Source organism: Charadrius vociferus, unplaced genomic scaffold, assembly GCF_000708025.1.
Source record: "Charadrius vociferus isolate BGI_N301 unplaced genomic scaffold, ASM70802v2 scaffold136, whole genome shotgun sequence".
Lineage (NCBI taxonomy): Eukaryota > Metazoa > Chordata > Aves > Charadriiformes > Charadriidae > Charadrius > Charadrius vociferus.
The window spans coordinates 289,264-304,211 of NW_009648960.1; the positions used below are offsets into that span (position 1 = coordinate 289,264).

The following is a 14,948-nucleotide window of genomic DNA, read 5'->3' on the forward strand; positions in this document are numbered from 1 at the left end:
GTTCAGAGCAGGGCAACAAAGCTGGTGAGGGGTCTGGAGAACAAGTCTTATGAGGAGCGGCTGAGGGAACTGGGGTTGTTTAGCCTGGAGAAAAGGAGGCTGAGGGGAGACATTATCGCTCTCTACAGCTACTTGAAGGGAGGTTGTAACGCGGTGGGGATCAGTCTTTTCTCCCAAGTAACAAGTGATAGGACAAGAGGAAATGGCCTTGAGTTACCCCAGGGGATGTTTAGGATGGATATTAGGAAAAATTTCTTCACTGAAAGGGTTGTCAAGCTTTGGAACAGGCTGCCCAGGGAAGTGGTTGAGTCACCATCCTTGGAAGTATTTAAAGGATGTGTAGATGCAGTACTGAGGGATATGACATGGTTTAGTGGTGGATTTAGCAGTTTTAGGTTGATGGTTGAACTTGATGATCTTAAAAGTCCCTTCCAACCTAGACAATTCTATGATTCTAAGTAAAATAAGGACATGTTAAACAGAATAAATATGAGATCTTTTTGGACAAAATAATTTTAATTTGTTCCGAAAAAATATGCAAAGCTCAGTTAGGCTTCTGTGCTGGATAGCTTTAAAATTCCAAATATCATCAATACATTATGCATTTTTACAAACAGGCTTTAGTAGTATGTGGTCATAGATGTTTTGATTTATCTTACAGTATGTCTGGCACACGCAAATAAATGATTTAGTGTTGCACAAGTCATAACTGACAGAGCATTGTGTTGTAGCCTTGTTAGCTGAATTTTCTCATTTCTGAACTGGGTTAGGGTAGTATTTTTGTTCTGTAACATGCTTGTCATAACTTTATGCATTTTGTACGTATCCGTAAATAAACAGAAATTACTCAGATTGTTTGCATGTAAAACATTACAGGAATATGACTACTCTGAAAACATGCTGGCATATTTGTCATACTGTGGGAGATCATCCTTAAAACAAGTATTAATCCTGATTAAGAGAGTAATTGTGTTAGAAGTCAGATTTTTCCAGTGTAAAGTTTATTGCTCCTAGTTTTCAGAGGTTAATAGCGTGCAGAGATCCGGAGCAGTAATGCCAAGCACTGCAATGAATAATAGAAGGATGATTCTGCTAAAATTTAATTTCATGTCCTGGTTTCATATCTGGTAGAAGAGAGATGGCTGCATTGTCTCTTCAAATACAGGAACTGAGGTGAGATCTTAAGGAATCTGCTCTCTTACCAGATGAGAAGAGGAGGTAAATGTCTCCTGAATGCTTTCTGAAGTAGTTGTCTAGGGAAAACATACAGCCATGCTGCAAATATAGATTTTTTTTTTTTAAACTATTTTTTTTTATAGTCAGTTTTGAAGAACCTTACTTTAGGTTCATGTGATTTCTGAGAAGTTAACATCAGTATTCCAACACAAAACTGATTGTGTGAATGCTTTTTTCATGTTCACTTTTTCCCTCTATTTAAGCTCCTAAAGAACTTCTGTTAATTTGGTCAGTAGTGTGAAACTGATTTAAACTATAAATACAGGAATTTGTCTAGTAAGAAACAGTTGATTATTCAGATAAAGAAAATCAGTCCTGCATTGTCTTTAAAACACCAACACTTTTTGCTCTCGATCTTGAGACAACTTATGGAAATGAATGAAAGGAGAAAGAGGAAATACACCGCCTTTCTTTGAGGATTGTGCATGGTTTTTAATAACATATCTTAAGGGAAGAAGGCTCAAGTTTTACTACATGAGTCAGTGAAGTGATTTCTTAATTTAAATACATATCTTGCTCTTCCTGGTCACTGCTTTCTGCATCAGTTTGTAGCATCACGTTTAATAATGCTCTTCTGGCCAGGCATCTTTGTCTTTCTGGGTACCCATATGGAAGAACTTACCGGAGAACCTGAAGTGCTGTAAAATTACATATGCTGATAATGATCTTTGGGTTACTTGAAAAAAATGATTGTATTCTCAAATCACTGAATGTCTTTCAGATATTTAGGGTCTCTGCCTAAATACAGTAACATGTCCTAGCTGTGGGCAAAGGATGTAGAATGTTTGCTCTCACTGGAGCCTGAGTTGATGCTTTTTTTTGTTGCTCCTGGCAGTTTTGCGCTCTGACTGGTTACGTTTTTGGCACAGGTATAACATAAAATATCATTAATTTGCCTACATGTGGGACTAGTCTCTTGTAAGTGAAGGTTTCAACATCTGCTGTGAAGGTGTTTGCATGTCTGATTATATCTCCTAATCTAATGGAGGCGTTTTGTTGATGTGTTGGTGCTACTCTAGTTTGCTACAGCGTAGGTCAGAAACAGCTTCAGTATGTCGTTTCCAAAGGTCTGGAGCTACTTTTCCTAAAGTGAAAACATAAAACAGTGTTCTCTGACAGTTTTTTTCCTAGCAAACCCACATGAAGCTTACTTGCTTTCCAGTTCTTCAGAAATTGTGGTACTCAGAAAGGGCCTTCGCCTGGCTATCTATCTGCAGAGATATATCTAATCTATTGGTTTACAGATGAGATTTTTGGTTTGCTTGCCATTTTTGGCCCAGACTGTTATAATATAGAGCTAGTGGGGAAGAAGGAGAGGGAGGAACACTTGCCTTGGGAATGTGGCATTCAGGTTTTGCTCTGGAATGAAGCTGCTGCTGTAGTGAATACAGCCTGCTGATGAGCTACGTGCTGAAGAAAACAGGCAACTAGCAAGCAGTTTAGTTAATCTTTTTTTAAAAAACGGAAATCTGTTAAAATCTGGAAAACTGTGTCTTGGACACCTGGTTTTTAATAAAAAAAAAGTTAAATAAGTTTTCACACACTAAATCTTAACTATTTGAGTGGTAGTGAATCCTGAACAGTGAGGAATACGTTGTTCTAGGTGAAGGGAAAAAGGTGGGAAGTAACCTCTCACCAGGAGGCTTTGTGTGGAAAGGGAGAGAATATCAGTTCTGTGGTGAGGAGGGGTGCAAAGGCTGTTATTCACAGGATTTTCTCAGGCATCACATTGTTTTTTGTCTGAGAAATATGGAGGGTTATGATTATATGAATATTTTGCTTGTTTAAGCAAGCATATGAGTAGACAAGCTTACTGTAGTTTATTGGCATATAATAGAGGGAAATGTCATTCACTTAAGAGGTTGCTTGATGTAGTAGGGGTAAAGGACATATGTTAGAGATCATATTTTCTTCGTGTTGCCTCTCACTTGATACCTGGTTGAACATTGGAGAAAGCTGAAATGAAGTTGTGGTTAAGTCAAGCATTCAGAATGGAAAGAGAGGATTTGGATGTCTGTGCAGTATTGCTTTAGTTTTTGTTCTTTGTATGTGCAGGTGGATGTCCAAAGCCAGTTTTCACCCCTTCTGATTATCTTCCCTATACATTGAATGGGGGAATTGGGGATCAGTGTTGTTAATAATTAAAAAAAAAAAAAGCGCTAATAAACATTGTCTGTTTTCTTGTGCCATGCAGAATCTTAGAGCTTTACTTACTGTTCGCTATTCACATTCTCTTTTGAATACAGCAACTCATTTCTGTATTAATTTTTCTTTAGGTCCCAGTGTATCTGTGAGATGAAAGAAAAGTCTTGACAATGTGGGTGCTAGAGAGAGAGCCGTTTCACTTCTAGCTTGTGCCTCAAGGTGAAATATGTTGAGCCAGAATGTTCCAGAAACTAAACCCAGCACAGTCTCACCACATGTGTGCCCATGCCACTTGCTTGCAGCTGTTCTCTCTCATGTTGGCAAGACATGGAAGTCATAGTTAGTGACCTCATGTTGTGGTTTTTCAGTGTAAATTGCCCAGAGGGCTTAACAAAATCTGTCCACCGAAAATGTTTAGTTGCTCAAACCAAGGGACCTTCTTTCTAGACTCTTTCAAAACCTTTGTTTTCAGCCAGTAAGTGTGGGCATCTTCCAGGCGACAGCCTTGGTTGTGTTGCAGGTCTCACCTGCTTGCAAAGCAGGCTATGTAGAGCATACTAATGATTTAGGAGATCTGAGGCATCAGCTGTATCCTTGTCTTGTTGGTGTTTAGCATCCTGTGTGATAAAGTTTATCAGGTGGATGAAGTCAGGCACCTGTAGAAGTTACCCTTCTCCCTAAAAAGATTATCAGTTGCTTGTTCTTTTCTGTGAACTTGCCAAAGTGTATCTTGTTTAGAGGGTATCTTCTGTAACTTCTTTTTTTCTGTTTTCCAAGTGAAGCTTGCTAGTCTTGAAGGGGAAAACAGATCTGATTAGTAGGTTTGTCTCAGCCAGACCTGAATGAAGCTCTGCAGTGTGTCCAGAGAGCGTTGCCCCATGGAAGTGGGGTCTGAGAACGCAAGGGGCATGTGCCTCTGTCACAATCTTGCACTAACTTTTAGATGTAGACATCTCTGTAAATACTAGCATGGCCTATGATTTCTCTTAGGTGTAAGTTTGATTAAAAACTTCCAGTATGGTACACTGGTTTAAATGCTCTTCAAAGTCAGCACAAAGCCCAATACACAGATGTGTTTTCTAACTACTTGGGCTGTGGCTTCCTTTTCGTTTTTGTGGGACTGCTCTTCGATAGCAGCTATGCCTACAGTGGGTTTCTTGGTTTATATTTCTTTTTGTGTCTTCTGTGGGTTTTTTTTGACTACAAACTTTTCTGTTCAAGTTCTTTCCTATGAACCTGAACAAAGAGAGGGTGAAGCTTCTTGTAGCGTTAGGACAGTATAGGATCTGGTGTCTCCTTTTCCTGCCTTTTCTGATCTGTACGCCGCCAAGTTAGATCATGTTTTTTTCTTGTTTGCTGTTATTTTTGAAATCTGTTTTGGGGTTCCTGGTTTTTCTTTTTTCCTCCACTGTAGCCCACACTGTTTATAACACCTAAAGCTTATGCTGTCGTAGGGGCTGGAGGGTGATGCAAGACTGCCTTCCATTTGCTCTCTGCCTAAGTTGCTGCTTTGTCTGAGCTGTTCTTGCACATCAGCTGTAGAGATAAAGCGGACATCCTTTGCAGCACTGTTATCCTTGTCTTAATTGAAGGTTGTTCTGGATTATAAAGAACAAATAATTGTTTTGCTCCCCCCCCCCCCCCCAACTGTCATTAGGTTAGTTTAAGGTGGCACCACTGTGCTCGTTTAAGTAATTTTTGATAAGGAGGATAGTTTCTCACCAATTACAGTTATGAAAATGGAGTAGAGAATGCGTATTAATGTGTGACTTGTTCATGCTGCCTCTGTCATTTGGCAAACTCAGATCAACAGAGTTCATTCTGTCTCCAGGGATCTCATGTTCTGAACGTTTTGGTTAGGGTCAAGATAAACATGTAAGAACAGAGTAGGCTTAGGTTTGTTTAAAGGACAAAATAAGTTCCCATCTCCTCCCCCAAAAACTGAGTAAGCATAATGTCCTCAGAGTTCTGTTCAACAGGGAGATCTGCATAAGCAGATGACAACTGAGCAAGGGAAAAAAAGACGACATTTATTTAAAACACAGAGAAGGCACGTTCTCCAAACCCTCCTGTCCCCTGGACTATGCAGAGCAGGGCAGGCAGCCAGGCTTGGATCTTGCTTGCTGCATCTGTCAGTCTGCTTTTGGTTGATGGTCAGGCCTGGGGATAAATTGGCAGGGCTTGTATTGGCTGGCAACACAAGGCTGCGACTTGAAAGGGATAGCTTGTTTGGTATTGTGGGAGTAATGCAGGCAGGCTTCATAACTCCCTTGCACCTCTTTTAAAGCAACAAATAAAGCAAATCTCCAAGTCTTTGGCATTGCAGCACCTCTGTTTTGGTGTTGGGCTGCATTCTACTACTTCTGCCTGGGTTTTTAAAAACCAGGGCAGCTAGCTAACCAGCTTAACAGAAAAATCATATGTGCTTTAAGATTGAGTACTTCTGTTTGATTGTCAGATATTCCCAATGCTGCAGATGTTTGGGCATGGGTGTTTTGAGTTGTAAACTTGTTGGTAAAGTAAGTGACTTCAAGTCATAGTTGACATGCCAAGATCTATCTGTTTGTAGCCATATCTCTCTCTCTCTCTCTCTCTCTCTCTCTCTCTCTCTCTATATATATATATACATATCTCATGTGTGCTTCAGTAGCGAGTCAGTGTGAATCGCATGGTGGACAGCCTACAGACATACCTTCCAGTATGAGAATTTAGTGATGGTTTTGTATTTTTCAGTAAAGAGGTGACAAGCTTGCTCTGAGCTTCAGGCTTCTTCGCTGAAGTCTATATATTGCCTGATGTCCCCACTTAGCATTAGTGGCGAAATGAATAAAGGAGTGCCACTAACATAAAGTCATTTTGGTTTATATGTTTTGTCATGTATATGCTCTCCTGTAGCCTTAACATTTTGGCAGATACTTTATCTGTTGGCATATTTCAGAGTGGTTTTATTGTGTGGGCATTCTCCTTGAGGGCAGAGAAGTTATTTCTGCATTAAGATTTTGCTTGAATATACTGGTTTTTTTTGTGGGGATTAATTGGAGTTTAACTTTCTCCTTTTTTTCCCAGGGGATTGTGGGTAACCTAGCAAGTGGCAAGTCTGCACTTGTACACCGGTATCTGACTGGCACATATGTCCAAGAGGAATCACCTGAAGGTATGTGAATATGCAAATTTCATTAATTTTGTTGTGAGGTTTTTTTCCCCACAAACTTCATCTTTATGCATTTATAACCAGGCGGAAATGATTCCGTAAAGAATCCAATTTACTATTTCAATGTTCATGGACATTTTTCCTTTAACATTCTGCAGACTGAGATAAGTATATGACGAGTATAATTGTACCTTTTTTCATAACTGCTTAGCATCCTTAAATGCTTCAGCATCCATTATGTGTCTATATGGGAAACTTGTGTTCCTGTATTGAGAAGAGTTGATTGCTCTCAGCAGTGCTGCTGCTTTCAGTTTTTCAATTTTTTTTTCCTTTTCAGTTTTTCAATTGCTTTATCTAGTACTGGATTTCTGCAGAATCAGGCCCTTTGGTTTGTGGTGTTAGGAGAATAAAAAATGTCGCAAGCCTAAACTAAAGATGTAACTTGTTCCGTGTTTAATATATTAAATCTTTGGTCTTAAAGTGGTTTTTTTTTTTTTTTTTTAAAAAAAAAACGTTCTTATTCCATATATAAATAATTTCTACCTGAAAACGTTGTAGTATTTAACATTAATCCAAGTTTATAGCTTGAAATCAAAAATATCATAGTACCTTGTAGAGGTGTATCTTACACTAAATACTTTCTTGATTTTTTTTTTTTTTTTTTATCTGTTCTCCTTATGAACTTTTAAATCCAACTCTGAGACACTGAATTTCTGGTTCCTTCTTTTCCTTACTGGCTGTTCCATTCTTTGCAGATATGGATGCAGGTAACTATACATTGTCTTCATGGCAGCTCTTGTTTTGAAGAGACAGACAGCAGTTTCTGTACTATAGCGTTTCCCCCTTGTTTTGTGTATCATTTTGATTTGTTTCCTTTTGATTTCAAGTCTTTAGTACATCTCACTGTTTTTGTCTCTTACTGTAGTTGTCTTTTCAGCAATAGTTTGTAGCTTCATGCATCTACAATAACATTTGTTTCAAATTAACTCTTACCAAAGGAAGCAATTAAGCATAGTACTTGACATTTTAACAGTCTTGAATTGTAGTTAAAATGGGAGAGGGAAAGGGAGGGATAGACAAGGCTTTTTCTTGTGAAATTCCAGTAATAGTGAAGTGTTTCAGGTTATAAGCTCGCCTTAAATGTTTTTGCTGCTTTGTAGCTAGGACTGGTGGGGTGATAATTGAGCCTTGCAACAAAACTGGGTGTAGGTCACGTGCCTGCTGCTTCTGGATGCTGGTAGTGAGAAATGTAGTATGTAGATCCACTGAATACGAGAATTCTTCAGCAAAAATCTCTGCAGATCTCTTTCCTCGTTTCATGAACAGAAAATCCTTTGTGGTTGTTTTTTTCTTGTAAGATTCAAATGCATTGATTGTCCATGGGTTTAACAGTCCTCTCCTCCTGAACTATGAATATTTTAGATGGTGTTCCTTGAGAGTGTTGCCATCTGTCCTCTTTGTCTTCAAGGATTTTTATTTATAGTGCTTGAGTGATGTTCAGACTGCTTTTTTTCCTGAAAGGAATAGATGACAAAAGCAGTGTCAAATCATTTCTTTGCACATAAGTGTAGCTGACAAGCCTCACTAATGACACCATTCCGTTTCATTAACAGTAGAAAAACTGGAGTAATTAAGAGCTCTAATTCACCTTGTAAGAGATAGGGTCAAGATTTCTAATCAAGTTAGTATTAAAGGAAATTCAACCCATATGAATTATGCTTAGTAAACATTGTAGTAGTGATTTGTTAGTGTTTTAGTTCTTTGTCATCCAAGCATAAGTCCATTCTAGAGAAAATACAGCAGCAGTGCAGATGGTTCAGTTGCAGTGAGGTGCGGGACTTTTGATTTTTGCATTCTGCATGGGAACATAGCTTTTGATAAATTGAGGCTAGGTGTAAGCCTTTACGTTTGAGACACATGTGGATCTTCTTTTCTTTTCCTGAGGTCTTTTAAACATGCCAGAGCGTTAAATTGGTTAAAGAGTAGTATGTATATTAGGTGTTAAGGTCTCAGCTGCTTGACTGTTTAAGAAAAACCAAAGTTTATTGAATTCGAATGGCTTACTAACAGCAAAATTTATGCGGCATCATATAATTAGTATCTAATTGGTAAAAGGATGGATGCATACTTCATGTGAAAATGGTGATTATGACCAAGGATCGCTATTTCTGCCATCCCTTTCCTTCTAAATTACTACAGTTACCACGAAACCTGCCCTGAATTAGACAAGTGCCAGAGCTCCTGTAGACCTATAAGGTAGCTTCAGCATTCCAGTAAATGAATCTTAAGTATATAAAGATGGTTTTATGTTTCCTTCTGCTCTTTTCTTTAAGGCAAGATATTTCTCTTGCTGCCTGATCCACCTCCCCACCAGAATGAGGAATCATATAACGTTAAACTGTAAAGCAGCTTTCTGTCATTGGCCCAACTTTTGTTTCTCTTCAGATTTATTTTAGTCTCTAGTGTGATCGTAACATTAACATGCAAAGCTTTTTTTCTCATAGAGTAAGTTTGTCTTGGGGAGAAATTTGACTTCTAGGCTCTTCCTTTGCATATTTTACATGCACATAGCTGTACTCCTGTGACACACTTTAAAATCAGTTGTATTTTGATGCAAGAAAAAAGTGATGTATTCCCTGTACCAAGTGGAAATTTCAGTAGTCTGGGACTTGCAATTTTTTTCTGTAATGATACAACAAGAAAGTGATAGGAAATAGGGTATTTTAGTGATTTGTGATCTTCTAAGAACCTTTAAAGTTACTAGGAGAAAAACTGCTACTAAACAGTGTACTGGGTTTTTTACAAAGCTGAAAGAACAAGTAAGATGTGTGCAACCTGGTATCTTTTCTCACCTGTCTAAAATTTAATTCTACCTGTAGGAACAAAATGAACCGTGGTGTGCATGGAATTTGAGACCAAGTACTTTGCAGACCAAGGTGAATTGAAGTTTACAGGAATAGTGAGTGTCAGGAGTATTCTGTTACTCTTTGGGATTTTGTTTCCAAAAAGCTACAGAGGCATGAAACATGATTTAAAGGTTTTTGCATATCTCTGGTATGGTTGCGAATACCCTAATTCTTGTCATGATTATTTCAGTACTTTTTTTTTCCATTAAGCCTTATAAAAAAAGAAGGTAAGTTGTGGTCCAAGGTGTCTCAGCTGGGATGAGGAAAAAGGAGTGTTTTTTTTCTCTTCCACCCCACTGCCACAGCGAAGTGAGATGCTAGAACAGACAACTGATGTGAACATGAACTGCTAAATCTGTCCAGTATATCTTCTGTTTATGAAAACCAGGAAGGGGAGCTGAGGTCATGTTAACAAAGTCCCCTTAAATTTGAAGGTGCAGAATAGTTGAAATGAGAGTTAGGAAGAGAGCAGTACAACTGAAGGGAGAAAGCCAGTGCAGGAGGCATAGCAACTGTTTTGATTGTATCTTATTTTTGAAAAAGTTTTAAGGGTGCAGGTTTCTAGTGTAATGTATGCTTATGAGTCTGGCTTTAAAGTAACTAAAAGCATAACTTCTGTCCGGAAACAGGAAATTTCCTTTTTTGCTGCTAGTTTTCTGAGAATTGATGATTATCTAGTGGCAGTCTGCTCTACTTTGGCATTAAAATGGGACATGAATGTTTTAAGTATGTTAATAACTAAACATTGGGGTATATTTAAGATCTGGAAAAGTAAAATGTTTTTGTGCTCTCAAAAGCATAAAGGCAGTCTAGCACCCTGACTTGAGTGAGCAAGTAACTATTGCAGTTGGTGGGGAGTTAATGTATCCGGTGGATGAACTTATGAATATAATATAAATGAAAATGTAGGATGTGAATCTTTGCAATACTGTCTATTCCTTGCTTTGTATGTTGATAATGCTTACACTTCCCTTGTAGTACACAGTATAAAAGACAGGCATTGGAAGCTCTTACAGAGAGTTATTTTAGCCACTAATAGGTATCTTGTTTTAGCATTCTGTAATTTTTTTATCTGTGGATTTTTTTATTATTTATATGATATAAGGTTATCCAATTGCCTTCGGTTTCTTCTTTCGTATTTCCTTTTTGTAATTATAGCCCATTTTAATTCTTCTTATTGGTAGAAAGGGTTGAAAGCCATTTCATTGGGTGTTTTATTCCATTGGTGTATTTTGACTGTGACCACACTGTGAGTGGGGTGCAGTGGTTTGTGTAGCACTTAGGTTTTGTGGTGCTGCCTCTGCTGCATCCCAGATGAACTACAAAGCTCAGCGGAGTACCAGCAGACTGGAACCCTTAGTCTGTCCCTGAAGGGTAAGATGCATCAAATTTTAAGTACCACTTAATTTCAGTTTGAGGTCTCTTATGTGTTAAGGGCTACAATAAATATGTTCCCCCAGTAAGAGGTATAGAATAAAGTCTTAATGTGTTTTCTAGAAAGCTGTGATCATTTACTTTCTTTCCAAACTTGGCCTAAAAATAATTTTATACTAGAGCAGCCTTCAGTGAGTAACTTTTTTCAGTACCTAGAATGAACAGTGTCTCACTTGAATAACAGGAATGGTCATAAAACTTAACATCTATTATTAAAATACTAAACCGAGTGTCACCTTCAGCCTACCCTTTTAAAGAAGGAGGAATGTAATGAAAGTACCATGAAAGTAAGTTGCTAGCCTGTTACCAAAACATGTAGAAATTTCATACTGGGGGATGGATGTCCATATTTTTCAATTCTATCTGATAACTATTTCCATGTCATGTTACTTCAGCAGAATGTAATTATGCGAGGAACATTGAGAAAGACTACTTTAAAATTTCAGCTGCTTTTGTTCAGCATCCCCTCACGAGATTCTTGTCTGGCCATAGACTCTTGCAAAATATGTATACAAAAAGTTTAGGCATAATCTATTAACCTAGAGAACTTTCCAGTTGGCGTCATTCATGGAAAAGGTCTAGGGTGTCAGTTGCTGGACTCTGAGATGAAACCAAGAATGGAGCTTGTTCTCCTGGAGAGAGAAAAGAGGGAAAAAAAAAATAAAATAGAATTCTTCTCTGCTTGCATTGTGTTAAATTAAGTGTTCAGACAAGCAGGACAGGAAAGGAATACTATGTTTTGATATTCTTTGTAGCTGAATGTGCTAGGAGACTTAATAGTGAAATGGGGATCACAGCTTGGTGTTTCAGGTTGAACATGTGAGCTGCAGCAGAGTTCACTGTAGCAGTGATTTGTGTTCCCTTCTTCCCCTGATTCACGTGCAGGGTAAAAATGTAATTCTTCCTTCTGTGAACAAATAGGTTCCTACAGTTGCAAATCTCTTCAAAGAAGCCATTAGCTATTTTTATCTAGTTAATTATTTTCAAATATGTAGGAATCTGGAGGCCATATTTATTAAACAACCAAATGTTATCTTTCATGAGTAAAAAGAGGATGTGTCCCAGACTAATCTGTGTGTTCTGTTCTCAGTGAGCAAGCTGGCTGAACTGTAAATGAAGAGCAGAGAAATTTGTCCTCTGAATATGTACTTACATGCTTTTCCTAATGAGAAACTTCCATGCTTTTTCACTCATGATTTCTTGGAATTACGTAAAATCATTGTCATTCATGTAAAAATTTACACATAGGTTATGCGGGGAGATTTTGCAAGAATTCCAAGTAGATATGAGTTCAAAAAAGCAACATTAATCTTAGAGTCCCGTTTTGGGTGCTCAGGCCACAAAACAGGGAAGCTGAAATTTTTCATGTTAAATTCAAATCCTTGGTGCGATGTTTAACAAGCTTTACACAGCACTTTGTGGGGCAGCTGAAGCTATCGGAGTACTTCTTTTTTTTTTTTTTGTCTGTAAAAATGCAGACAAACACTGTGTTGTGTGCAGAAGACAATGATGACTTTAGACACGTGTTTCAAAATTATCTCTTTACAGTTCTTTGTCTTCTGTTTCGTTACAATGCTATCAGCTGATTATTTTTATTTGGCATTTCATGCTGACATCCAGATATAAGATAACACTTGTCCTTTTTGATGATTTTAAAGTATTGCTGCAGTTGGCTCTCTTGGGCTTTTGGAGCCTTTCAGGCTTAGCATAAAAGAGTGTGTTTATATATTCTGCAGTCTCCCCTCTCCAGCCCTTCCCTCTCCTTGTCCCCCTGAGACTGACTGCGTGGTTTTGCAAATTCTTTGAAAACCTCTCTGTTCTAGCTGTCAAGTTGGCTACTGTTTGAAGCCTTGCACAAATAAGGAACTATGCTAATTAAAGGAAGAAGTTAAGTATTTGCTCCTCCTGGGGAGAAGGTGCTGAAAAAGCAGTTTCCTAGAAGGGACTTACCTTTTCACTTGTGTGCCTTGAGGGTAGACTGATCTTTAAGATGATGTGTTTAACGCATCGCACTTTGGATACTCAAAGGTTTTCACGAGTAAAGTCTGTAGGATTTGTGCCCTTCTCATAACAGGGTCCTCTGAAGGTTACGTCTCAGGTAAAAACTGTAATTCAGATTTATAGCTGCTATTACAATTTCAGGCTCTTAATAGTAATACAGGTGACTCAGATCTCCAGTGCTCTTTGCTTTCTGCTGCTGTTGAGTCAGAAGCCAGTTTGGAGAGGATGCTGCTGGAAGAAGGGGCCTGCCTTCCACTTTATTTTTCAATATTACTTCTAGATGTGTTTCTAAATCACAGCCCAATGTTTAGCTCTCAATCTTAAAGCAAAATTTTAATATGTTCTTTGAACCTGTTTCTTTTGCAGCTTGTATTATATTTTAGTGGGGGCAGGAGGGGTTGCCTACCATTTAATCTTTTGTTGTTTTGGGAAGTAGTATTGGAAAGTAGGGCATAGTAGTTAGCTGATTTTATTCACAATATGTTTAAGTCTCAGCAGATTTTTTTTAATTTCCTGCTATAGCAGGCTGTCACTAGGTTTTCTACCCATTTTAGGAAAGCCAAGGGCCTTCCACCTTGCAGGGTGGAAAGATTAGATCTTGACTAAGTGATTGACTGCACTCCACCTTCACCACCCCGCTGCAAAGGCAGCATTCCGCAGAAGGCGTGGAGCTGCCCCTGCTCCATCAACTACATGTTGTGGGGAAAGGGGGAAAAGAGATGAATGGAGAGTGGATCAGCTTAGCTCCTGACTCGTGGTCTGCCTTTCCTTCCAAGTGAGACTTTTAAATAGGCAACCTCTTTTCCTCAATGCTGCTAATCTTAAAACTTCCCGTTTATAAGTGTAGGGCTGCCACTTGGCATTAGGAAACATCCATCTGAAAAAACTTGTAATTTACTTTAGTATTGTTCTTCTCTTTTCTCCCTCCTACTCCCCCTTGGTTCTGAGTGATAGTAATATGAAAGGTGTTAAGTGAAATAAAGAATACAGATGGAAAATAGATTTTCCTACCCCGAAATATATAGTATGCTACTATGTAAGGACCCTTCTGTTCTCATATTTTAATTGGAATATTTTGGGAGGTAATTTGGGGGGGGAGAGAGTTGCTTTGTCTGGGTTTCCTTAGCAGATCTTAGTATGATTTTGTGTGTGTGTGTGTTCAGACTGGTTATAGTATAATCACAGCTAGCTAAGTCCAATTTTAACTTCAGGGTTACTATTTGTAATGTAATACTGTAATGAAAGGACAGATATTATAGAAGCCAGCTATAAACTTAAGTATAAAAAGCAAAGGGATATTTAAAAAAAAAAGGGGGGGGGAGGGGGGCGGGGGGAGAAAAGCCTGAGCTCTACGCTTATAGGAGTTAAGCTTTTGGCTTATCTTGGCTCTGCAGTTTAGGGTTTGTTAGTAGATATGTTAAGATCTTTCAAATTTTGTTGGAAGCTTGTAATGTTGAACTTACTGAAATTTTGAACAGATGTTGACCGGAGCTGATTTATATGTTAGATCGAAAGGTAGAAGCTGTGTGAATATTTGGCTGAAGGAGTTAGCGTATGGAAGATGAAATGTGATAAATCAATTTTTAAGGAACCACAGTAAAAAAGGGCTATGGTATTTTAAATCATGGGGCTAAGTTCGTAAGGAACTTTGTTTGGAAAGTGGTAGTTTTGGGGTGTAAACTTTTTAAACTTGAAAGGGCTGGTGATGGAAGCAGGTAGGAGTGTACTAAAGTAGTATCACATCCTGCCCAGGGAAGTTGTTTGCCACTGTTTGGTTTTTGTTTGTCTCCAGTGGCCTTGATAAAAATAAGTTTTTAAAATTAGACTTGTAGCGTATATACAATTAGTGGGTGTGATGTGTGTAAGCAACTGTCTGCACCTGCTGTCTGTAAATAAACCAAAAAAAAGTTAAAAAACCCAAGTAATAATAAAATAAAGCTATGATATATGCCTGATTTCCTATCTTACTAGTAGAAATTGAACCATTAATTCAAGTGTAGGCCTTTGTCACCCGACACTATTGGGTCAGACAGGTCCTTGGCAGGTTGATGACAGCACTATGTATTGCTGTTTGC

At 38.3% G+C, this 14,948-nt stretch overlaps 1 protein-coding gene across 1 annotated transcript in view; it reads left to right on the forward strand.

Moving 5' to 3' along the window:
• AGAP1 (ArfGAP with GTPase domain, ankyrin repeat and PH domain 1) overlaps nt 1-14,948 on the forward strand; it is a 264,182-nt gene that overhangs the window by 3,231 nt on the left and 246,003 nt on the right. The window contains exon 2 of the mRNA XM_009887562.1: nt 6,448-6,535. Within this exon, the coding sequence (XP_009885864.1) occupies nt 6,448-6,535 (88 nt within the window). The remainder of the gene's footprint in view (nt 1-6,447; nt 6,536-14,948) is intronic.